This window comes from Micropterus dolomieu, linkage group LG21, assembly GCF_021292245.1.
Source record: "Micropterus dolomieu isolate WLL.071019.BEF.003 ecotype Adirondacks linkage group LG21, ASM2129224v1, whole genome shotgun sequence".
Lineage (NCBI taxonomy): Eukaryota > Metazoa > Chordata > Actinopteri > Centrarchiformes > Centrarchidae > Micropterus > Micropterus dolomieu.
Window position 1 is genome coordinate 31,419,185 of NC_060170.1, and position 24,739 is coordinate 31,443,923.

Sequence of the window (24,739 nt, forward strand, 5' to 3'; positions counted from 1 at the left end):
CAGTATAGCTTGCTGTTCTTAGTAGTATCTAGTGTCACTTGTAGACTTTATTGATTCTTTATGGATGCTTGTATGTTGTTCCTCAAATGTAAGTCTCTATGGATTAAAGCGTCTGCCAAATGAGTAAACTAACTGTTATGAAACAATATGAGGTATCCAACAGTCAATCAGTGAATGAAGACCTTTTCCCATATAAAGAGACATTTTTCTACTCTTCATTGCTGATTAATAAACCTATAAATACAGTATTTCAGAATCCGATTTCACATAAATTAACAAGCAAAGTCACAAAGTTGTCCCATTCTGATATTAATGTATTCAAAACACAATATATTACAAGTTTATTATTTATAAAATATATTTTATAAATAGTTTATATCAACAAAATATTCCTATGATGCTATGTAATTAAAAAAATAGCTTTTAATAATGATAAAGATTAAAAACATATTTTACAAAGAGCTTTACTGACTGAATTGAAAGGAAACACTTGCAAAACAGTCCTACAGATGTCAAAATACAATCTGAACCATAAGTAATTTAAAACTGAGTCTGAGATTTTCAACATCAATGTACTTTTCTAAGTGACATTAAGCCTTTATTGTGAAGGCAGAATCTCCTTACTTCCTCTCACGTTCTGATTAATTGTGACTAATTTGACACAATTTCCATTCTCGTTCAGATAAGAAGCGTCAACATGGACAGTTTACAGGGACAACAACTAATCTGTAATTGTCTCTTTACCGGTTTTGTGAGGTCTTTAAAAAAGGCAAACATTAAAAAAGATTGCAATAAAAGTCCTGCAAACATCTCTGACACACGTGTTTCTTTCATGAAAGTAATATCATGTGCTATTAATTCAATCTAAAAAAAAATCATGGTTACTACAGACACGAGTTTTATAACAGGCAATTTTGTCAATTACTCTGTAAATCTTACATTGTCCTTACAGTGCAGTGTTCATGGAAAATTTCGCCAAGTTTCTAGTAGCCTGTTTAAATATTATTAAGCCAAAATGAAGCAAATGTTTCTCTAATATGAAGTCAAACTACTCCTTTAATACACCCACAGGCTCTAAAAGTGTCTGAGGCGCCTGAATAACAAATGGTTTGTTATACAATTACTCTGTGGTATTTTCCACTCCTCTTGTATCACTGATCTATTAACTAATATCTTAACTGTAATCAAGTTAATTTGTATCAGTGCTGGATATCACCAGCAACATGTTCGTCTGTGTTAAGACACCTTGCATTCTGCAAACCAGCTTATGCAATGTGGTATAACAGGAGGTTTGTGCGCTGTGTGCTCATTCATTGCTGGGGTTTAAGTATTTAATTAGTTCCAAAGCCAGCAGCTCCCGCTAATCTTCCCAACACTGACTCAACATGTGACCTGGTAACCAATGTTAAGGCCAATCAATGGCCTGGGCCACTCAAAGACAATGCCAGCTTTGACTTACGGTGGGTGTAAAATGGAGGCTCCGAGTTTGGTGCAAATGTTTGGACTGTGACGTCTGGATATTAGGATACTGACATTACAACGCACTCAAAGTGCTGGTTTTGTCTCCAAAATACACACACACACGCACCTGTAACACGATCAATCAGAGCAACACTACAAGCTCGGAGCGTGTAACGCAGGATGTTTGGGCACAGATTTAGACTTGTGATTGTCCTCTCCAACACACTTTATCCTCGCTGAGTGCTGCAGCCAGTGTCCTGCCCCTCACACAGGCATACTCTAACCTCTACAGGCGGGCAGATGAAGCTCTGGAAGTGGCAGAGGGGCTATTTGGACAGGAATTAAGGGGTGTGTTAAATTTCTGCATGCATGATCAATGGGGTTGAATGGCAGGGTTGGGGACGGGGTGGAGAGGGGGACCACTAGGCTGAGGCAGAGACAGAGCGAGCGGTGAGAACACAGATAGAGAAAGCCAGCAATGGCTCACTAATGAGAGATGGACAGTGTGGATTGTATCTCATTACCAATCAACATAGCTTTGAGTTCTCTGGAGAGGGAAAATGCGAGCTCTAATGTGTACTGCATGTGGTCCATTTTGATAAACCCAGCTTGTGTGGTGGAGCATTAGTCACAGCGCTATCTGAGCTGTTGGAAATCCACACACATTGCCCTCTGTCCATTTTGGTGAGGAGTTTTCTCTGAATAGTACAATGGGACTTAATTACAGGTCAGTGGCATGTCTCAGTGAGATAGAGGGAGCTCTGTTACCCTTCCAAATACAGTATAATGCCATCTTCCCAAGGGTGGGGTGGGGTAACAAGAGCGCTACACAAAAAGGTGCTGATAGGCTGAACCTGAGAATGGTATAAGGTGATCCCAGGCAAAGAAAGTGAGCGTTTTACACTGAAAGAGAGAGAGAAAAGATAAAGGACTGCATTAACTCTCAAAGGTTTCCCCTCCATTCAGTTTGCCCTCTTTCCTTTCCAGTCCACTTCCAACTTCTCATTTCTGCCAACTTCCTGCCAAGACAAAAAAAAAATCTTGAATTTGGACATCAATAAACTTAACATAACATAAAGAGTCTGTGTAAACAATTCTGAACACCAACACCGCCTGTTGAAACATGCTCACAGTTAGCGGGTCTTTAAGAACATCAATTGGATTGAAAGTAAAAGGAAAGATGCGTCTTTGGGGGGATGAGTGGTAAAATAAACATGAGAGGGAGATAAACATAGTTAAAATATCAACAGGTGAGTTTATTTATGTAACACTTTTAAAAAAAAACAAAGATTACAAAGTGCTTAACAAGGACAATAAAAAGTAAAACTACATATACAAAGTGAGAATAGAAATTTAGATCATATGTACAAACACACATCTTACCAGTAAAGGAAAGTAACTTAGTTGTACTTAATTACTTAATATTACAGGTACTTGTATTTACAATAACTTCAGTATGTTATGCTACTTTACACTTAACGATAAACACTGTTCTTTTTACTCAACATTTACTTGACAGCTAGTCACCCTTCGGATTGAAATTTTACATATATGGTGAAACTTTATTTGCTTAAATCACTGCTTTTATTTGGGACAGGCCTTTAATTCTTTTCGCAAAAAACTCAGTAAAGATGGCAAATATGCTACTATTAAACTGTCTATTTCAACCAGTATGAATATTACTTGTATAAACAATTAGGCTTTTTTCATAGCTCGTGTTTACCATACTGGTAAATCTGAATTGTCTCCATAAAATTACAAAAGTTTTAACATTTATACTTGAATGTGTGATCTAAGCAGCTTAGAACAAGCTCAATCGGGCCACCTGGTGGGCTTTAAGGGGTATTATAAATCCAGAGAACTTCTTTATTAAAAACCAGATCAGGCATCTAATTGAGGCCTGCGTTTATTTGTCAAAATGTGGAACTACACCAGGCCAGTAAAAGAGAAAGAAGTCTAATTGGGACTAAGTTTTTAATTTAAGTTTTACGGTAATAAACTTAAACATTGTTAAGGTTAAACCAGTAATTTGCAGACCCTTATATTAAACTAGTGTCTCGTCAGGGCTCCTTGTCACGTTGCCGATCTCTTTCAGTTCCAACAAAGAGACATTTCCCCTCTAAACTTCTCACATGGTTTCATTTAAATAACAGTTTGAGGCCCAAAGAACTAAAACTCTCCAATGTTTCACTAAAAAGTAAAAGTTAGATACTTCAAAAAATGAATACAGACATCTTGTGACCCTGTGGAGGAGGCCCGACCTTTAGGTTTGAACAACTACTAAACCTTTTAAATGCATATAAAGTGGTTTAAAGTAGCTCCAAGTAAGATCTTAACTGAAGGACTTTGACTTGTTTTGGAGTATTCACATTAATTTATCAGTTTTCACATTCTACTAATATAATATTTAATAATGTGTCAGTCACAGGAGCCAAAATTTCTTTGGAACAAGTACTTTTACTTCAATTACGCTAAATTTTGCTGATAATGATAATACTTTTATTGAAGTAAGATTTTAACTGCAGGGCTTAATTTTTACATTGTGTTATTGTGTCATTAAGTATCTGCATACACACATAAATACACACCATGGCTGGAAAGTAACTAAGTGCATTAAGTCAAATGGTGTACTTATGTACAAATTTGAGTACTTAAGTACACTTGCTTTACTTAAGTTTTGGTACTTGCTACTTCTACTCCAATACATCTCAGAGGTACATATTGTATTTTTAGCTCCAAGTTACTTTATCGACATTTCTCACTATTTTCAGAATCTCCACAAACCAAAGAGATAGATAGAAAATTGTAATATTCAAATGATATAATAGTATAACAGTCACAGGGGACATTTTTACTTTTCAATGCAGTATGTTAGCTGAATGGGAAAAACAAGATCCGAGCCATCAACACACATACCCTGCCAGTCATCAGATACCCCGCTGGTATAATAAACTAATAAACTGCCAAAGGAGGAGATAGACGCCACTGACATCAAGACAAGAAAGCTCCTCACAATGGATGGAGGGTTTCACCCCAAATCCAGCACCCTGAGACTGTACACTAAGCGTAGCGAGGGATGCCGAGGGCTAGTGAGTGTCAAGACCACTGTCCAAGATGAAATACAAAGATCCAGGAGTACATCAGGAAGATGGTCCTCAAAGATGAAGGGCTTAGTGAATACCTCAGGAAGCAGAAACCCGAGGGTGAGGACGAGGAACACGAAGAACCTTCATGGAGAGACAAGCCGCTGCACGGCATGTACCACAGACAAATAGAAGAAGTGGCTGATATCAAGAAATCCTACCAGTGGCTGGAAAAGGCTGGACTGAAGGACAGCACAGAAGCACTAATCATGGCGGCACATGAACAGGCACTCAGTACAAGATCAATAGAGGCTGGGGTCTACCACACCAGACAGGACCCCAGGTGTAGACTGTGCAAGGATGCCCCTGAGACAGTACAGCACATAACAGCAGGGTGTAAAGATGCAGGCAGGAAGTGCGAACGTGGAAGGCCATAACCAGGTAGCTGTCATAGAGTACAGAAACATCTGCCATGAGTATGGGCTGGAAGTCCCAAGGTCAAAATGGAAGACACCTCCTAAGGTAGTTGAGAATAATCGAGCTAAGATCCTGGACGAGATCCAGACTGACAAACTGGTGATGGCTAACACACCAGACATCGTGTTGATCGACAAACAGCAGAAGAAGGCTGCAGTGATAGATGTGGCGATCCCAAGCGACAGCAACATCAAGAAGAAGGAACACGAGAAGCTTGAGAAATACCAAGGGCTGAAAGAGGAGCTAGAAAAGATGTGGAGAGTAAGAGCAACAGTGGTGCCAGTGGTAATCGGAGCACTGGGGGCTGTGACCCCCAAACTGGGAGAGTGGATACAGCAGATTCCAGGTAAAACATCAGAGGAAGACTGTAGTCCTAGGAACAGCTAAGATACTGCGCAGAACCCTCAAACTCCCAGGCCTCTGGTAGAGGACCCGAGCTTGAGGATGACACATACCACCCAGCAAGGGGTGAGAGGGGGATTTTCATATATACACTGTATATATATACAGTATATAAATATTACAGAGTATTTTTACAGTGTGTTCTCGGTACTTTTACTTAAGTAAAAGATCTTAATAATTAAATAAGTTATATAAACACATCTTCAGAAGTGACACGATGTTGATCTCTTGCTCCTCTCTTGTTCTCTTAACAGATGGAGCTCACGCTCTACATAGAAACAGCACAACAGCGCTCTCTAGTGGCGCGTAGGACAAATCAAGCCATTCAGTCTACGGTTTTTGCTCAGTTAATGTAACGTTGGTCTGTGCATTTATTATGACATTTTTAACTACATGCTTCAACATTAAAGTTTGAAGTATCCATAATTAATAAAACAACAAGGGGAAGAAAAGCTTCTCTCTGTGTCCCAAACATGTTTCGCTGTGAAATCAGAAAGATCCACCCCTATATAAATGCACCGTAAAACTTTTCCGTCATGCTCTCTTTGTTTGTTTTCTTTGTCTGCTTTGAGAGGTGTTCTGTTGCCTCTGTAGTCATGCATTTAACTGTAACATCCCCTTATGTTTATTCATTGTTTTTAAAGTGCACTTTGGTCACTGTTGGGGACTGAGGGAGTGGGGACAAAGTTCACAGGGCGCATGTAAGGAGGAGGGGGTGAAGAGGAGGAAGGTTAAAAAAAAGAAAATTGACCTTTGAAAGCAAAACAGCAGGTGGAGAGCTAAAGCCAGGCAGCTCCGGACACATCAGAAGGAAATTCAACCCAAGGAAAATGAAAGCATACGTCCTCTTGAGCTGAAGAGGGACTACAAATATAATGAAGCCCAACGCTGGCTGTCTGGCCGTCATTTGAGTGTGGTAGGGCACATGAGAGCAGAGTTTGTTTGCGAGGCGGTAGCGAGGTAAGGTATCAGAGAAATGGAAGAGAGTGCAGCCAAGGCGAAGCCGAGCCGCTTGACCGCACTTCAGGAGCAGCTGGTCTGGGCCCTGCTGGGATCTGGACTGTCCCAGGACGTCCTAGTCCAAGCAATGGGTGAGCTGGAGCGAGAGAGGGCGAGTGCTGGCCCCGAGAAGGTAGAGAGGGGGGATGGAGAGAGCTCCGAGGAAGGAGAAATGGATTTCCCACCGCCTATATTCCGAGAGCTGGAAAAGCTTTCATCAGAAGAGGCGGCCAAACTGAGGGTTGAAGTTGACCAGCTACTGCAGTAAGTAGATCCCAGCGCTTCTCTGGAAGCTCCACAGCAAAATCACTTTGGTCTCTCACTAACTGCTATTCTCACACGGCACTTTGTCTGTGCCTCCCAACTCGGAACTGATCAGGTCAAAATTGAAAATACCTTGACCACTTCATCAACGCTGTATTTGAACCCTTTCTTCTGTTTTATCTCCTGTATTTCAGAACTAATCACCCGAGGGTCGAAACAACAGTTTACCTGATAACCTCCCCTCTTTTCCTTTATTCTTCTTAAGCTCGGCTCCCCTCTCTGAACCAATTCCTCCCTCCTTCTCCTGCTTCTCTGTCTGTCCCTCTCTCTCTGCAGCCTGGCTTCTGAGGCGAATTTAAAGAGGGTTCCTCCTTTGCTAGTTACTAATTACCCACCCCCATCATTATTCTGTGGCCATTTCTTAATAAATAAGTTACATGCAAAGGTGAAGATTAATGGAGTAGGGCTGGTCATGTGAGGCTGTGTTTACTCAACACATGAGTGATATTTGTACATGCAGTTGTTAGGCCCATTTTCTGATATTTGGAGTACACTGTGCACGTCAAACTGTAAACTTTATGGAGAGTATTCAAATACTCGTTAATCAGCTGTTTAAAACATGTTTATTTTGTTGTTTTTTTAAACTTTACTGTCTTAAGCAATGTCTAAACGTTTTTTGTGTGCTGAATTTGAATCTAGTAAAGTCAGGAACCTTTGAAATTTGGTGTATTTTATCTGCTTCCGACCTGATAGAAAGTGTTAAATTAGGGCTCATAAACCTTTTACATGTTTTTCCCCTCCAGTGATCTGAAAGGCCTGGACTTTGCCCCTGTGTACTTTCCCTTATCTCTCTCTGTCAATAAGCCTGTCTCTACTTCCCTCTGAGTGGACATGCTTTATGTCTAATGTTGTGACAAACTGTGCCTGTTAAGCCCTTTCCTGTTATAAATATTTAGGGAAAAGAAAAAGGGATATACAAATAAATAAGGATACATCAAAACATAAAGTAGTCAAGTACAAGAATTATGTCTTTGTCTAATAGGGGGGATCCCTGGCACGTTGCAAAAATGGTAAAAAGCTACATGCAGCAGCACAACCTCCCTCAGAGAGAGGTTGTGGAGTCCACAGGACTCAACCAGTCCCACCTCTCCCAGCACCTCAACAAAGGCACACCCATGAAGAACCAGAAGAGAGCCGCTCTGTACACCTGGTACGTCAAGAAGCAATGGGAGATCAGCCAGCGTAAGTACACAAGCCGATGTAGCGCTGACAAAGACCCTAATCTCTGCTTTCAAATATGCACCAAATATCTGAGAGAGTGCGAGACTAAAAGACAGGTGTAAAAAAAAATTAAATAAAAAGAGGAACATTTTAAAAATGCCCATTCCCTTCCAGAATTTACCAACGCCAAACATGGCTTTGCATCTGGGGAGGAGCAAGGAGAGGACACCAGGAAAGGACGGAGGAACAGGTTCAAATGGGGTCCAGCGTCGCTGCAGATCCTCTTCCACGCCTATGAACGACAGAAAAACCCCAGCAAAGAGGAGAGAGAGGGGTTGGTGGAGGACTGTAACAGGTGGGACATAGTGATGGTACCAGGACAAAACGTGACTATTTGTTACAGCTTTGCTGATGCGTCAGTTTGGCCCAACCAGATCCAAATCATGGGCGGGAGTGGTGAGGTCAGTTTTGTATTATTGTCATTAAAGCCACAAAGAAATCAGCATCTGATCTCTGTGTTGCTCTATTTCAATATCTATTTATGACAAAATTAGTGACAACCAAAGGGTGTATTTATGTACACATACAACAGTCAAAAACTCATACTGCAAAACCAGGATTGGTCCAAAGAAATATGTGACCATATCACCTTTTTCCAACTAACAACAATTGCGTTAAGTGCTAATCAGCGGATGTAAGCATGCTAACAGACTAATACCAAAAAGGAGACACGCCACTCAATCACATCCTCAATACAACTCTATGGGGAAAGCCCATCACGGCCGCTAGAAAGCCAATCGTCTGCTTTTAACAGCCAAAGCGGGAAACATTTTTCAGCCAATCATGTGGTTCCACTTACGTAAAGGTCTGTTTTACTTCTACTGCCTACAAGGACTTTGATATAAACAGCTAACACAGGTTAGCATAGTCACTGTGAGCATGTTAGCATTAAGGTCAAAGCACCATTGTGTAAAAGTACACAAGTCTCACACAGCTGCTAGCACGACGGTGGACACTTTATATTGTTTCTTTGTAACTTTCAGCTACAGTAAAACTTCAGTTGAAAGACAAGTCCCAATTAGATGCCCGTCCCTTTTACTGGCCTGGTGTGGCTACACGTTTTGACATATAAATAAAAGTCTCAATTAGAAGCCTGTTTTGAAGTTCTTTGGATGTATAAAAACTAATTTTTATACATATAATATTCATACTGGTTTAAATATGAACCGAAATAAATAGTAGCCTATTTCCCATTTTTCTATCAAGAGTTTTGTGTGAAAGGAATTAAAGGCCTGTCCCATTTAGACGCCGGTCCCAAATGTAGGCAGGGTGAGTTCTGTGATTAAAGTAAATAAAAGTCTGGACTATTAATTGTAAAGTTTTACCGTATCTTAATTATCCTTAAATTATAATTTGATCCAAGACCGCTGAGCCTTCTAAGTAATTTTTACAGTGTACTTCTGGTAATGTAATATTAAAAAACGTCTGCTCCCTGGTGTGTTTGTCTTTTGTACATGCTAACACCTACGGCATGTTTAGTACCTGTGGGTGGTTGGTCAACCTCAAAAAAGGTTTGGAGAGCATTTCTAAAATCCTTTGGTTAAATAGTAATTTAGGTGACCACACTCTCGATAGAGACAGTGCATGCAAATGTAAAGCCATGTATGAGTGTGCTCTTCCTCCCTCAGGGCAGAGTGTATCCAGAGGGGGGTGTCTCCCTCCCAGCTTGCAGGCCTGGGCTCCAACCTGGTTACTGAGGTCCGGGTGTACAACTGGTTCGCCAACCGCCGCAAAGAAGAGGCCTTCCGTCACAAACTGGCTCTGGACACACCTTTTCCCAACCAATCCGCCTCCTCTTCTAACCACGCCCTCCCACCAAGTCCTGAGCATGGTAATAATCTCATGTCTCGTCTTTGTTAACCTTTGGTGTAAAAACTACAAACCTGCACACTCTTGTCGGCATGCCGGAACTGGTTCTGGTACTGATGCTCATATTTCCCAGTTACCTCATGCTGCCATTTGAGGCCATCAACCAAACCTGTGTTGTGTATTTGTAAAATATGAACCCTGTCAGTGTTGTGGGACCTGACATCTTGTTTTCCAGGAGTGAAATACAGCCACCAAATCCTGTGTGACACTGTGAGCTCAGCCAGAGGTAACGGAGGGGAGAGGGTGGGACGTCTTGTAGTCAGCCCTATCCAACTGGAGCCCAGCCACACACTCCTCGAGACACATAACCACAAGCAGGTAGGAGCATGTGCGGTGGTCACTCACTTTATTGTAACCTGCATGCACTGCTACCATCATGACCATGTTGTCCTCTGGTCTCAGCTGTCCAGCAGTGGTCCACTGCCCCCAGTAAGCACTCTGACCTCGCTGCACAGTCTGTCTGCCTCGACTGCTTCCTCACAGAGCCTCATCATGGCCTCGCTGCCCAGCGTCATGAGCCTGGGGGAGTCCTCACTTCTCATCGGTAACATTGGCTCCCTGGTCTCCTTTCTTTTTTTATATATATAAGAAAAAAAAGAGGAATTTAGAGAACAATGTCTTGATTCACAGGTTTAGCCTCCACGCCGCCTCAGACCGTGCCCGTTATCAACAACGTGGGAGGCGCTTTCACCACTCTCCAGCCAATCTCATTCCAGCAGCAGCTCCACGCCTCTCACCAGCAGCCGATATCACAGCAGCTCCAGAGCCACATGGGTGCCAGTCCCTTCATGGCAACCATGGCGCAGCTGCCGTGTCACAGTAAGGCTACAGCATCAAAACGATGAGTTTAACGTGTTAAGTAAAGATCCATTCACATGTTCCTCATTACAGTGTACAACAAGTCGGATTCGCCCCAGTACCATACGTCCAGTCTGCTGTCTCAAGCCATGGTGATCACTGACAGCAGCAGCCTGGGGACGCTGACCAGCCTCGCTGCTGTCCGACAGGTAACTGACAGCTCTGACGATGGTGATTGGCCTGTTAAGGCATGAGTAATCCTATTGTTGGTTAAAAAAAACTTCTTAATTTGTGTTTTGGGTAGATTCTAACAGCAGAATCTGATGAACCGACGGATCCACCTTTAGAAGACTCTCTACACCTGCAGCCGCACACACCTGTGGCAGGTACACAATTGTAAATACAGTTTTACTCCTGCATCTACATCCTACTACAACATGACATCATTCTAGTTCTGAAAATTTCAGGACCTAACTGTTACTGACTTTGGACCCTTTCAGAGCCAGATTTACCAAAAAGTATCACACACTCAGGCTTGAATGCATTAATGTTGCTGTGAGCTGCTTCTTAGCAATGATTTTGTGGGCGAAATGAACCGCATGGCGTAATCGTATTAGATGAATTTGAGAAACTGTAATGTTCTGCAATAATATTTTGTTGGAACTGACATTCACTAATTACATTGGATCACACAAACGGCTCACAAAGACTTCAGAATTTGGTAATAAACTGGTTGGATTAATTTAGCTGACAACCTCAAGGTGACTACAAGAAGAAGTCACTGAATTTGGTCACAGATGGGGGGACAAATTACAGGAAACTGGAACAAAAGAGTTGAGAAACATCACACACTTGAGTGAATAAAAAGCTGTGGCCTTCATAGTCACCAGTTTTCACACCTACAGAAGATTTTGAAAGACAATGCTCTCCACTACTGTCTCCATAAGACCATAAACTATCCTCTTCCACTCGAATTAGTGACATCTGTGAATGTCCCTTGTGCTATATGTCCTTTTGTTTTTCTTTCTATGTGCTGTACTCGAGTCTCTCAGACATGTCTCAATGAGATGACCTGATAAAATAAAGGTGGTGTATATAAACGAGGGAATATCTTGCTATTGTAGACTTTGCAAAGGAGCATGGATTGGTTGTTGGGTTTTCCTTTAATTTGTCTACCATCTGTACCTTCGGACAGAGCTTTGCTAGCTGTTTCCACTGGTTTTCAGTCTTTATGCTAAGCTAGGTGGTGGCTGACAGATATAAGAGTGGTATCAATCTCATCTAACTCTTGAAAAGAAAGCAAATGTGCATATTTACCATGCATGCATGTATTATTATATGAGTAAAAGTAAGTCATTTCATGCTTTCAGCTTAACTCAATGGAAACTGTATGTAGTGGGTGATTTTAGTGACAGGCTAGTATGTCCACAGGCAGGAACCTAAAGGAAACAAACATTCAAACCCTTACAGCCTGAACTCTACATGCATATGTTCTAAGCAAAGTGATGAGGTCTATGCACTAAATGTTTCTTTAGGGTTTCTACGCCTGCGCGCTGCGGAAAAATATCAACTTTGCTAAAAGCATTGCCGTCCAGAAAAACATCATTTACATTTTTGTTCTTGTCAACAGCTTCTTCTGAGAGCCTAGAGCTGTATCCCGCTTCTCAGACGACAGACAGCCATCAATCTCACCTGCTCTCGCCTTCACCAACAGACATCAGCTCCTACATTCCTACACAAATGGTCTCTACAGCCCAGTAGAAGCTGCTCTGGCAATGTAGCGTCTCCTCACTGTCTGGACTCGGGAGCGTGGCGGCGTTTTGGATTGTCAGCTACCTCTGGTGTGAACTCCATAGGGACGAGTTTCAAAGACTCTCTAAAATGCCGTACCACTGTAATACGAACAAGTATCGACATTAGAGAAGATTCACTTTTGATACAACAATCAATTGAAAATCCACATCAAAATGTATTTTTTATTCAAATGTTTAGTGATACTCAGAAATTGTACATGAAGTTGAAACTTTTAAACCGCATGTTACCTGCATTTTTTTATGTCACTGCCTTGCAATGCTTTTTCTTTTTGAAACACTCTTAATGAGTATCTTTCATGACAAAAGACTATTTTGAAAATAGCCATGAGAAATGGTATAAAAAGACTTTTCACGAAGAAGTGAACTTTCGTGTTTGTGCTGCATGTCCTAAAACACATGGCTTCCTAAAATATACTAGACATGTTTTGGAAAATATTTATATCTTCAATCATTTTAAAGCTTGTGACAGTGAGGGAAAACAGAGAACCATCCCAAAACAGTGAAAGATTAATTATGAGGAATTCAGTTCAAAACATCTTCTCGCTTCTTTTTCTTTTTCCGTTTTACTTTGACTTGCGTGTGCTCCTGCTCAGAGCTCCCAAGCTCACCATTGCCTTGAGCATTAAGAGGAGAGCCTGCAGAGTCACTCTCTCCTTGTTTTTGTTTCCTCTTCTTCTTCTTTTTCTTAACAACATGGCACTCCCCTTCCTCTGTCAGTTTCTTCTTTGTCTTTTCTATTGTTTCTGATGATGGAGTTGAGAGTGTAGAGGGCAGCGACGATGAAGGTAAGAGGTCTTTGACAGACACCGCTGCCTCCCTCAGCCTCGTTTCCATCTCACTGTCGCTGTCACTGTGACCAACAGAGAAATTATGTTAAATGAATGAGTATACAAACAAATCGAGTTGTTTAGAACAAAACACACACACTAATAAGAACACGAAGAATAAGAACCTTGAGCTGGGGACAGTTCGACGCCTGACAGGAGCTGGAGGATCCACAGCTGTCTGTCCCGGGACTGACGTTGAAAACAGAAGAAATCCTGAAAAAAAAAAAAAATGGATATGAATACATTTAAAGAGAAGATAGCAGAATCCGCATAAAAGTACCAAAATAAAGAGTAACTTCACCTTCATCATTATCATCAAATTGTGCTGATTTCACACTGGATGAGGTTTCGTTCTGCATCTCTGTAATGCAACTGACAGTGACAGGCATATTTTAAAGTGTCAGGTGTAAAAACAAAATTACTGATCCATTAAAATGCTAGACATCTCTACATAATCAAACTATTCACCTGTCAAGAAGATGTCCCAACTTTTTGGCGACGTGTGTTCGAAACTCTTGGGTGACCTGGAGCTCGTTGCCATCATGTTCATGGGCAGCGACAGCAACACTAGTTGCACAGCGAGACAATATCCAGCACCATAAAGCTGCACATGTACTATTAAAGTTATAACTTATAGCCTAACATTACTGAGACTGTGAGGAGATGCACAAACTATTTTACACTAGCAGTTTACTTCCAAACAATGGTTCTTTTGACAAAGACACTTACCGCTTTGACTGTTGCACACTGCTGTCCCCATCTAAGGTAGAAGAAAGTTAGCAGCAGTTATCAGTGGATAAAACGCATTTGACGCAATACTGTCTGAATGAGGTTGAAAGTTAACACCAGTAACGTTGCGCTGCGAGCGACACAATGAGCTCTTAATTCCAATGAGGAAAACAGCAAAGTAGTCATGTAACTTTAGCCAGTGTTTAATTAAAACTCTGTGTCTAAATTAGAAGTATGATAAGGGGTGGACCTCTCACCAGGACAATCTCCATGGGGAAATTAAGGGAAACTCGGGTCCAGATCAAAGTATACCTAGCTGTCAAATCTGCACTTGATTGTTAAAATGTAAATGTTGTTTTTTTTTTAGACTTGGTCCAGATAAAAAACTACTTTGTCTAGAGCTGTCACATCTGGACTAGATTATTCCAGAGAGGCTAAAGTTTCTCCAAAACACAGTTTCAGATATGTGAAACCTTTATTCTATTTGTGAAAATGAAAAAAGGCGATTTATTTGGTCTAATGTGGTCTATATGTAAAAAAAAAACAACAACAAAAACACATGCATTTTCACAAATAGAATAAAAGTTTCACAAATTTGAAACTATACCTCTCTGGGACATTGTAGTGCAGATTTAAGCGCTCTAGGCATTGTGTTTTTTGATTTGGAGCTGGTTTAATGTGGTCTACATGCAAAAAAAAATTCATTTTCACAAATAGAATAAAAGGTATCATAAATTTGAAACTAGGTTTTAAAGAAACTTAGCTTCTCTGGAATGATCTAGTCCAGATGTGACAGCTCTAGGCATGGTGTTTTTTTTATCTGCACCTGGTTAAATGTGATCTACAAGCTAACAAAACAGTGAAATCGCCCTTTTTTCATTTTCACAAATAGAATAAAGGTTTCACAAATCTGAAACTATGTTTTAAAGAAACTTCAGTCTCTCTGGGAAAATCTAGTGCAGAATTAAGTGGTGTTTTTTGGATCAGGACCTTCCCCAACTTTCCCCTGCAGAAGCAGAAGCTAACTTCAGCGCTTTGAGCTAGCTGTCTCTCCCGCTTTACTGTCACAACAGAAACACCTTCACCTTTCTTCTTGTCGGTTCTTGTTTCCCAAACTGCCTCCCGACATCTCCTGAGAGCTTCATCGTCACTGCTGCTGGAGTCGTCCGACACACCAGACATCTTTTTAGCGGTGGCCGCCATGATGAAACATGTGCTGCTGGTGTTGTCTGTTTTGAGCTGAGGATTGTGGGTAACGTAGTATTTCCGTCAAGGGTGGACACACAACAGGCCTTTTTACTCAAGATATTATATAGTTTTTATTCATCGCTGTCTTCATACAACTTTGAGAAACAAACTGTTTGAACAAGACTAAATCTGAGTAAAAAATAAAAATAATAAAAATTAGTCTAATTAGTCTATTTACATCCTCACTGGACTCACAGAGGAAGTCAAAGATAAAAGCTGTGCAAACTGTCATACATTTAGATTTCCCAACACAGACTAGTGCGGATTAGAATTAAATGACAAAACAAACATGATGCCATTTTCATGTCATATCGAAAAGTCAGAATGGGATCATATTTAGTTTGCAACAACTATCCAAAAGTGTGTGGCTTTAAGAATGTCAGAAGAATTTGCTCCATTTTCGTGAGGTACACATACCTTGGACAGGTCACATAATCAGATCACCTGCTTTGTTTACACTTCAATTAACCCCCCTGATAATCGACATATTAGAATCAGCACTAGGACTGCAATGACAATGTTTTTTTGCAGTCAGATGTTTTTATTTACAATTAATCTGATGCGACATGAATGTGTCATTGGTAAAAATCCGCCAACATAAAAAGAGTAGTCCATACACTCTTTTTGTGCAGACATACAAAGTGTATTAGAAAGGTATTTAGATCATCAGATTTATTTTTAACCACTGACTCATACTGTATGGCAAAAGAATGTACAAACCTACAAGCTACAAACCAGCAGTCATGCTGATTTACATCCATCGAGTCCAAATGGCAAAAAAATGTTGGTTGTATAGTGTCACGGAGCAAAGGCCACAGCTGTCCAAGTGCGTGCCTGATATCACACTCGTTGGTTGTTAATGGGCTACATAATGGAGTTTGATGAGCGTAAAAAAGAAGCCCCCGTAACACACCCTGTTTCACACAATGCAGTACTGAAAGATGGTCAGATTATGACGCACAAACATAAAGCCCTTACATAAAAATAAAAGACCTGTATGTAAGGCACATGGTTGAAGTTACAATATACAGTAAAAAGAAGCACAGATCATTTGTGCATTGAAAAATGACTTCCACACTGTTCCAGTGGTTTTGCATGATTTAAATATGAATTACATAATAGTGTTAAAGCTGACCATTTACAAGGGTTTTAGAATTATTTCCTGCCACACAGGTAGCCACTGATTTCCATTCATGTCTGTACAATATAAAAATCAAAGCTAATTAGAGTGGATATTTAGACTGGAAATGACCTTTCAAGCAGAGACCATTCTGAAAGTCTTCATTGTTAGTGTGTTCAATTAATTACAGAAATATTATTATTATTATTATTATTATGGACCTTTCAGGAACAACAGCACCACAGGTTCTTAAATGTCCATTTAATCAAATCCACACCCTCTCTGATACAGTCACCAAAAAAAATGAGCACTGCGAGCTCAACTAAAGCAGGATTTACTGCAGGACTGTACACATTTGTAGTAAACAAAGCAAAACCACTAGTATAGTCCTTAAAACAGGGCAAAAACAGGTCAGCTTCTGCATCCACCCTACTGCCTCATTAAAAATAGAGGAACTACCAAGCTACATCACTCTGCACTGTCATGCTACTGTGGTATGTCACTGGTAGGACTGAGAACCTGAGCGCAGAGCAGCAGAGAATACACCCAGTAACCGCTTTAATAGGTATACCACACTGTTGGCCCATCTCGGCTTCTAAGTAGTGGGATTCACAGTGCTGTCGTGCCAAACATACCAGTTAGACAGACCTCAAGGGATTTAATATCCATGTGATCATCAGACACGGATGGCATATAAAGAAAGCACAGTCTGCTGCTAGCTTGTCCATTTTTATGTATCTCAGTGTGTAGAGGATACAGAGTTTGATAAAACAAACACTAGATTCCCAGTCGACAGCCAAAATGTAACCTGGGATCATGAGAAGAGCTCACGGCGTTCTTGACCTAAAAGGAGGTCCTACGAAAGAGAAGATTGGTCAGCCTAAAAGTTGAGACCAAGCTCAAATAGATGACACAAACAGTCCCAACTCACAACTGATAGAATATATTTAAGGAAGAATGAAACTCAAACAATGTCAACTAGTATTACATGATCATATATGACCTAACAATATTGTAAAACATCTAGTTAATGCTCGCAATTTCCATATTGGAAACACAATTGTCACTTCAAATAAACAGCAACTGATAAGTCTACATACTTAATACACAAAGTTATAACTAAAGTCTAAAGACTTTGCCACAATAGGTCTGTGACTCAAAGGGTCCCTTTCCAGCAGAGACTGCAATAAACTTAAGGCAAAAGAGTTCAAGCAGTAACATGATACGTATGACAAACCGAAAAGATCAGAAAAAAATGCTTCACTAGGAGAAATATCTAACAGAACACTCCTCGAGAGTCCCAGAAACTGAGCTCTATGAGGTACTGATGAATGGATCCATGATTTTATATGAAGGCAGATGCGGTCCGTTGATTCACGTTTGTAGGGACTGTCCGCCAAGGAAAGAATACTTCTGTTCCCCAAAAGGAAGCTTTTGTATTAGGTGATCCACGAAATAATCCCCTGGGAAATACTGCACACATTTTTCCCTTTAGGCATTACAGACCACCATCGTAGGCATAGTCTGCCTTGTTGTGCATGATGAGTTTGTTGTCCACAAAGTAGAAACTGTCTGATCTGGTCTCATAAGGGTGCGCCACCATTTGTCGAACTGAAAGGGGAGAAGGAAGGAAGGAAGGAAGGAAGGATGATGAACAAGATGAATGAATTTATGGATTGTTATGTGAAAATATGCATGCAACAGCATCTCGTGGCTGACCAAAAAAGACTCACTGAGGTCGTCTGGAAGCTGCGGAAACTCATAAATGTGTTCACATGTGTTGCGGCTGTTGGGAATGCAGAAACCAAAGTCAAAGTCAAAGTTCTTGAGAAGGCGTCCCTGGAAGTAATGCCTCTCAATCATACGAAAGTTGTTGATGGGCCGGTCGCCCACTGTGAACTCCACACTGAGGTTTAGAAACAGAAACAAGAGAGACAACATTTACAATTCGGTTGTAACAAAATGTTTTAAAACAAGTTGATTTCGATTTTTATTCTCTCTGCTATTTTTAGTCAAAAATGTAGGGGTCATTTACTTACGTTGCGCCAACAGTACGCAGTTTTAAGAAGGCTGGTGTGAACTGATATCGCACAAAACGCCCTGAACTCGTGTCTACGTCTCCACTCTCTTCTTCACCTTCCACGGTACCTTATACAGAAAACATGTTTAGCTAACTGGCATCCAGTATTCACAGGATAGGCAATACAGACAATGAAGGTGTAATAATTAGGGTTGGGTATGGTTTCAATTTTATCAAATCCGGTTCTTATAGAATCTCAGTTTTGATTCCAACCCCTTCACCACAAATCTTGTCAACGCTCGGTGCCACTTCCTCCTTGCTCGTTTTCCCCTTCATGGCTAAAGTGAAAGGAGAGTCTATACTAGAGGGGCGTCTCTGGGGACTCGTATCTAAGAAAAATATATACTGGAATAATTTGTAGATATTCGTTTCCCTTCACTGTAAATGAATGTCAGCTCACCTGTGTTTTGTACCCGAGTGTGAGATGTTGCTACTGTTAGCGTGAGCTGTATCTGAGAGAGCGCGACACACTGAACACGGTGCGTTCCTTCAGATTCACACCGTGTGGAAGTAAATGCTTCGTCACGTTGGAGCTGCTTCCTCCCTTGCACCAAATCTCCTTACTGCAGGTGTTGCATTTTGCTTCGTTGTTCTCTTTTTTTAGTAAAGCAAAGCCAAACTTTTGATTTGCTACAGTCTGCCATGGTCCAGGAATGTTAACAGAAGTAGTCTCTGCTTTGTTGACGTACTGAAGGTCCTGGCAGATAAGTGCAACTTTTATGGACTGTAAAATACCCTAGTAAAAATGCATCAACATACTTTTATTTTTAAAGATACATATTCTGTTATTAGTTGCATGTTATTGCTTTAAATTATCTTTCTAAAATAGCAGTGGTAAAGCTGCTTCCAGGTTTGTAAGAGCAGTGGCAAATTAATCTGATTCAGATGTTTAAAAAGGTCTGGAAAAAAATCTGAATGTTAAATGTATGTTACAAAGTAAAAGGGACGTAATAAGAATGACTGACTGCTCTATTATATAAATATTTCTGGAGATAAATATAACCGAGAGTATATAACAATGAGTTGAGAGCTTTACACGGCACACCCCTGGGAAACACTGCCGTTGTCATGCTTGGTGATAACAGCGCTCTGTTGACCGTACAACACCTGAGGGCTATAACTGAACTGAGCTTGGTGGAGGAACAAAAGTTAATATGTCACTTACCGCTGTTCGGAGGTTTGGCTATCTCAAACAGCACTGTTCCTGTCTCCAGATCTCTTATTTTGAAACGTGTAAAGTCAATGTTGAAGATATTGTCTTCAGGTTTGCAAAGATAATCTGGAATGTGAAATGAGCGTTAAGACAAACATTGACATTTAATTAGATTTGCCAATACTTTTGAGGCAAGTCACAAAATAAAAGATAAAACACCAATAGAAGTTAAAAGATAGAACTCAATGAGCAACTAGGGTTTCAGTATCTGTTTTCTGGCTCCTGCACCTTGCAATAGTGGTGAGTAATGCCGTGGCACGGGCTTCCAGCTTTTCAACAAAGTGTGTGAGAGAGAAGTAATGCCATTGTTGTCTGATCCGGGAAAAAGCCAAAAACAATAGGAGGCGTTAGGCATTAGCTGCAACTGTGGTAGACCGGGTGTCCAATAACAGACCCTGGGGTTTGACTCAGAGGATTCAAGCAGGGCAGTTACTAGTGGGGTTACCAAAGGGAAATTAAATTACTTAAAGCTGCGGTAATAAACCATGTTATAATAACCATGGATCAAATGAGTATGTGTAATGCAGCAGCAGGTAGCTGTTTTGAAGCCATTTCCATTTCCCTCACAAGTAGGTAGAGACCAAAACAAAGTTAAAAGTTTAGTTTAGAACAGACATTCATCAGATGGAAAGAAACATAACGGCAAATGTCTTCATTATATCACAATATGTTGTGTTTATACCTGTTCGTCTTCGCCCAAGTGGCAAAAAAATAATCAGTTACAGCTGATTTAACGGACGCCGCTCTTACATGTAGATCTCGTACTGTATTGATTCCTGTATGTTATTCCTCAAATGTAAGCAGTGTTGGGCAGTAACACATCCCTTTAATAATATTACTTTTCGCAGTAACTAGCAGCCTAGTTCACACTACACATAATTGGTATCTTTATAATAACAAACAACAGCCGTTTTGTCTGTAGGTTCGCGTCATTTCCCGTTTCACATGTGTTTTCTTGACAAAACGTGGTTTGGAGACCAGCGTCGGGTAACACAGCTGTTGTCAGCTCGGGTAGTGTGTGACCCCCTGTCACAGATCAGTCACGTAGTGTGAACGCCACGACTCCTGTCACAAGATGCTAAGTTTTGTAGCACGGCGATCAGCCGAGGCTGAAAGTCGTGTAGTCTGCATGAGCCTTAAGGGAATACTATTTCCAGACAGTAATAATATTATTGTTACTGATCCAAGTAACGCTTTGTTACTGCGTTAATGCACTAAAAAGCTAAAGGAAGAATGGAGAACGTTGTTTCCACAGCTGTAAGTATTGCCATTATTGTGTCACAGTCTAAGAAGCAAAAACATTGCCGTCCGTTGTAAACTTTGCACGACCAGCTATTTGTGTAACAGGTTATTTTTAATACCCAGTTATAAGTTATGTTTTTTTTAAGGAGTAATAAGTAAAAAGTAACTTCTGAGTAACTTACACTGAATTTAAGTCACTTTGGAAAAAGCGATCTGCCAAATGAGTAAATGAGTTAAGGACCGGGGGGGCCAGAAAAATATCCCTTCTGGTTGGCTGTAATTCCTTGCTGCGCCCCTGGAAAGTCCTACATCTTAGGTTAACGCCAAATAATTAACTAGAAATACAGTTTAGACAAATGCTGTTATCTGTTTGACCAATTTTAGATAATTATTCAGTATTCATTACGCTAACTTAGTGGACTTACTGATCATATTAAAAGTAGTCACTTAGCCACAATTAGCATTTCATTATAGAGAGAATGGTGCGGTGTGATTTCACCGTTTCTTTTAGTTAAAGGTAACGCGTCCACATAGCTTACCCTCCGTGACAGCCCGGAGACCCAGGACATGGTCCGGGGAAATCTCTCTCCCGAGAGCCCGGAGTTCATCCTCCGTGACCACAGGCCACTTATCCGTTTGACTGCGCCTCGACTTCAGCTTCTTCAGCATTCCTCCGCCGGTCTTTCTTTCCGAGCCGGTGTCTGATTCCGTCTGTCCTCTGCTGACTTTCGGTGCCGGTTTGTTTCTGTTCATACCGGGACGCAGCAGCGGTAACTTAACGGAGGAGGGGAAAAGAGAGTTGTTGTGCTTTCTGGTCTCAGAGCGGATCCACAAACTGCGGGTGTAATTTCAAGATGGCGTAAAACGTGTGTGGGAGACGGAAAAGTGAGATTGTGATTGGCTGTGAACGGTGGAGATTGTTATAGTTACCGAGATGGTGTGAATGGTTTAAAGCCCAGACCGGCCCGATTTGCGTGTGTTAATTTAATGTGTTGCAAGAACGCTTTGAGGTTAAATTAGCCCATTTCATCCAGTCCACAAGCTACCGTCGGTCATCTCTTCCGTTTTGTGAAATGATATTAACAGTCGGTGTTTTTGACAGTCTTGATAAGATAAGCGTTGATGATCAGACTACAAATCCGTGCGGCGCGGTGTCTACTATCAAATGCACCCAGCGTCGTTGTTAACGTCCAGCGTGCGGCGCTAGCAGGTAGCTTTGTTGACGGAAGTTCCTACGGAAGAAGAGAGGAGCTGCAGCCATGGTGCGGGCGAAGTCGAGGTAAAATGTGCTCTTCGTGTACTATGTCCTCACATTGCGTGTGCTTACAGTTGATGTCTGACTGTTAATCTTCTGTCGGTAGGTATTTACTGTGCGAAGTGAACGTTTCGGACAAGAGCCGCCTGTTGCTGCTGGATGACCGAGCTCTTGCTGCGGCAGTGAAGGCAGCGGTGGCCCGCACACACGGGGACTACGGGGCGGCTCTCTGCAGCATCAGATTCGCTGGTAAGCAGTGGTGGAGGAAGTATTTAGATACCTGTCTATTAAACATGTAGATGGATATTAAATCGTATTTTATAAACCGATACGGATCATATGTAATGTATGTAAAATCTTAATTTGCAAAGTAAGAAGTAACAACGCTGGTAAAATAGGTTAAAAGTAATAAGTAAAAACAAAGTAAAACATTTGGTGAGGTAGAAGTACCATCAATTGAACTGGTATAAAAACTTAAATTAACTGCTTGGGTTTTATTTGCTTCAGTCACTGAACTCACCCTGCCTATCTTTTATTGGGACCTTTAATTCCTTTCCCACAAAACTCTTGCTCAGCAAAGATGGGAAATAGGCTGCTATCAAATTGTTTATTAAACCAGTATGAATATTGTGTAAAAATTAGTGGAGAGCGAAGTCGTAGCCGACCATAGAAAAGATGAAAGTCAAATGTTACCATAGTTGTTTCAACTTGGAATAATTTTTATTAAAAATCATTTTGATTGTCCTTATAGACTTAAAGGAATATAAATAATCGAAGAATGGACACATATTCAGACTTTATGATTGCTTCAAAGGTAGGGAGTCAGTGCTTTCTTTACTGTATTTATCATACCGGTAAATCAGAATGAATCATATCCACCAGGCATCTAATTGGGACTACAGGCATTTTAATTGAAGTTTTACAGGACTCAAGTAAAGTACATTACTTAAATAAATGTCCACCACAGCTTGTAAGATACATAAGGAGAGCTTTAGTGCTGAAGTAACATTAATCTGTTTAGGTTTCCTGAAAACACATTAAAAGCAGGTTCACAGGTCCACATTTCTATCTCTTTAGAGGATATTAAAGGTTCCTCTTAGGGGATGATACTGGTCCCGACTCTAACAATTAATCACCAATTACACGGTACTTTCAGGATATTATCTGTTGACTGAGCTCTTATATTTCTGTTTTTTTCTTCCTTTTTTAGTGAAGTATCTTAATGCGCACACTGGCATAGTATTCCTGCGTTTCCCCAAAAGGTCTTACAAACTCCTATGGTCTGCATTACCTTTCATTACAAGTGTTGAACCCCGCGGGCAGAAAATCCCTTGTTTCCTGAACTGTTTGCACGTGGGAGGTAAGAAAAACATCAACATACATATCATAATGAATCAGACATATATATATATTTTTTTTTTCATGTTAAATATTAATTGAAAACTAATTAAAGGTATTTGTTCTTTCCAGGAACAATAAGAACATGTCAGAAGTTTCTGATCCGATACAACACCCAGCAGCTCCACCGAATGCTCCCTCAATGTAAAAATGAAGGTAAAGGATTTAATTGAATGCCATTTAATATTATTTATACTGAACTCTGTGATTACAGTTGGTTGTTGTCCATTTATTTAGTTATTTGCTCATGTTTTTTAACTCGCTGATATTAACTTATAAATAGATTTATAATAATAACTTATAATAAAACTAAATGTTTACCAGTGTTGAACATGCATCTTACAGGATGCATTGAAGCATTTAATTTAATTTAGGGTCCTTTATCTAATTTTGTATTGTGGTCTGAAGTTTAATGGAGACCACAAGATTTGAATGCACGACATTGAATTTAAGATGGACACAGAAAAAATGCCTGGTTTCACTGGTTACTTCTCTTTTGTTCATTTGCAGAAGAAAGAAAACAGGTTCGCAAATCAATTCTTAACTGCTCCCTCATCGGAGGAAAGAAGGAAGCATTTAAAGATGAATCAGAGAGTGAGGAAGATGATGGAGAAGACTGACTTCACAATATGCAGGAAAAAGGCAACAGTTGTGTAATTCTCCTTGGATGTCTGGTTCTGACTATTTTTGTTAAGGGACTGATTAGAAAAGAAGATGTGAAGCATTTACAGCAAGTGCATACCCGACTCTGTGGAAAGGTGGTTTACTGCAGCTGCTCCGTGGATTTGCTACTAAAGAAAACAGACTGAGTGTATGCCTGTGTTCAACAGAGGGACACATTGCATAATGTTTGTCTCATAAATAATTTGGGTTGGTATTGTGGCCTGATGGTCAGCATGAATAATGTTTAACAGTCAGTTCAATTGTTTGACTCTCAGAATTACAATCCTGTGGCTGTTTTGGAAAAGTGTCACAAAAAATAAAACAAATCACACAGCACAAAAAAGATTATGGCCTAATTCTGAAGAAACATAGTTATGGTTTAATGAATTTGTTTTTTTATTTATACTGTTTTGTGCTACTCTTTTTTTACTTTTTTTTTTTTTTAAATAAAAGCACTACTTTCAAAGATAATGTGTTTGTCATGGTGTCCTAAAAATTACTTTGCCACACACTTAT

At 40.4% G+C, this 24,739-nt stretch overlaps 4 protein-coding genes and 1 long non-coding RNA gene across 6 annotated transcripts; 2 read left to right on the forward strand and 3 right to left on the reverse strand.

The window, feature by feature from the left end:
- Positions 1-485: 485 nt before the first annotated feature.
- On the reverse strand, positions 486-12,521 carry LOC123960883. The gene is made up of 3 exons (XR_006822617.1): positions 12,327-12,521; positions 10,182-10,406; positions 486-2,480 (listed from the first exon to the last, which is right to left on the reverse strand). It is a non-coding gene; the product is annotated as an uncharacterized LOC123960883 (long non-coding RNA).
- Positions 6,352-12,696, forward strand: hnf1a (HNF1 homeobox a). Its single transcript, XM_046035881.1, has 10 exons — positions 6,352-6,686; positions 7,729-7,928; positions 8,082-8,262; positions 9,596-9,798; positions 10,012-10,154; positions 10,239-10,380; positions 10,467-10,655; positions 10,728-10,843; positions 10,939-11,020; positions 12,265-12,696. The coding sequence occupies exons 1-10, from the start codon at positions 6,400-6,402 to the stop codon at positions 12,393-12,395; spliced, it is 1,674 nt and encodes a 557-aa protein (XP_045891837.1). The 5' UTR covers positions 6,352-6,399; the 3' UTR covers positions 12,396-12,696.
- On the reverse strand, positions 12,591-15,270 carry lg21h12orf43 (linkage group 21 C12orf43 homolog). 2 transcript variants are annotated; one of them, XM_046035882.1, is made up of 6 exons: positions 15,090-15,270; positions 14,005-14,035; positions 13,744-13,842; positions 13,577-13,647; positions 13,401-13,488; positions 12,591-13,298 (listed from the first exon to the last, which is right to left on the reverse strand). In XM_046035882.1, exons 1-6 carry the CDS (start codon positions 15,205-15,207, stop codon positions 12,971-12,973), a joined length of 735 nt encoding a protein of 244 aa, XP_045891838.1. In that variant the 5' UTR covers positions 15,208-15,270; the 3' UTR covers positions 12,591-12,970. The 2 variants fall into 2 exon arrangements, with proteins under 2 accessions (XP_045891838.1, XP_045891839.1); XM_046035883.1 differs by having other exon boundaries at positions 13,744-13,879.
- A 500-nt stretch (positions 15,271-15,770) lies between these two features.
- On the reverse strand, positions 15,771-21,812 carry unc119.1 (unc-119 homolog 1). The gene is made up of 5 exons (XM_046035884.1): positions 21,447-21,812; positions 19,618-19,731; positions 18,412-18,520; positions 18,106-18,278; positions 15,771-17,983 (listed from the first exon to the last, which is right to left on the reverse strand). Exons 1-5 carry the CDS (start codon positions 21,658-21,660, stop codon positions 17,871-17,873), a joined length of 723 nt encoding a protein of 240 aa, XP_045891840.1. The 5' UTR covers positions 21,661-21,812; the 3' UTR covers positions 15,771-17,870.
- A 6-nt stretch (positions 21,813-21,818) lies between these two features.
- On the forward strand, positions 21,819-24,660 carry pop5 (POP5 homolog, ribonuclease P/MRP subunit). Its single transcript, XM_046035885.1, has 5 exons — positions 21,819-22,186; positions 22,269-22,411; positions 23,373-23,522; positions 23,633-23,716; positions 24,071-24,660. Exons 1-5 carry the CDS (start codon positions 22,167-22,169, stop codon positions 24,178-24,180), a joined length of 507 nt encoding a protein of 168 aa, XP_045891841.1. The 5' UTR covers positions 21,819-22,166; the 3' UTR covers positions 24,181-24,660.
- Positions 24,661-24,739: the final 79 nt, after the last annotated feature.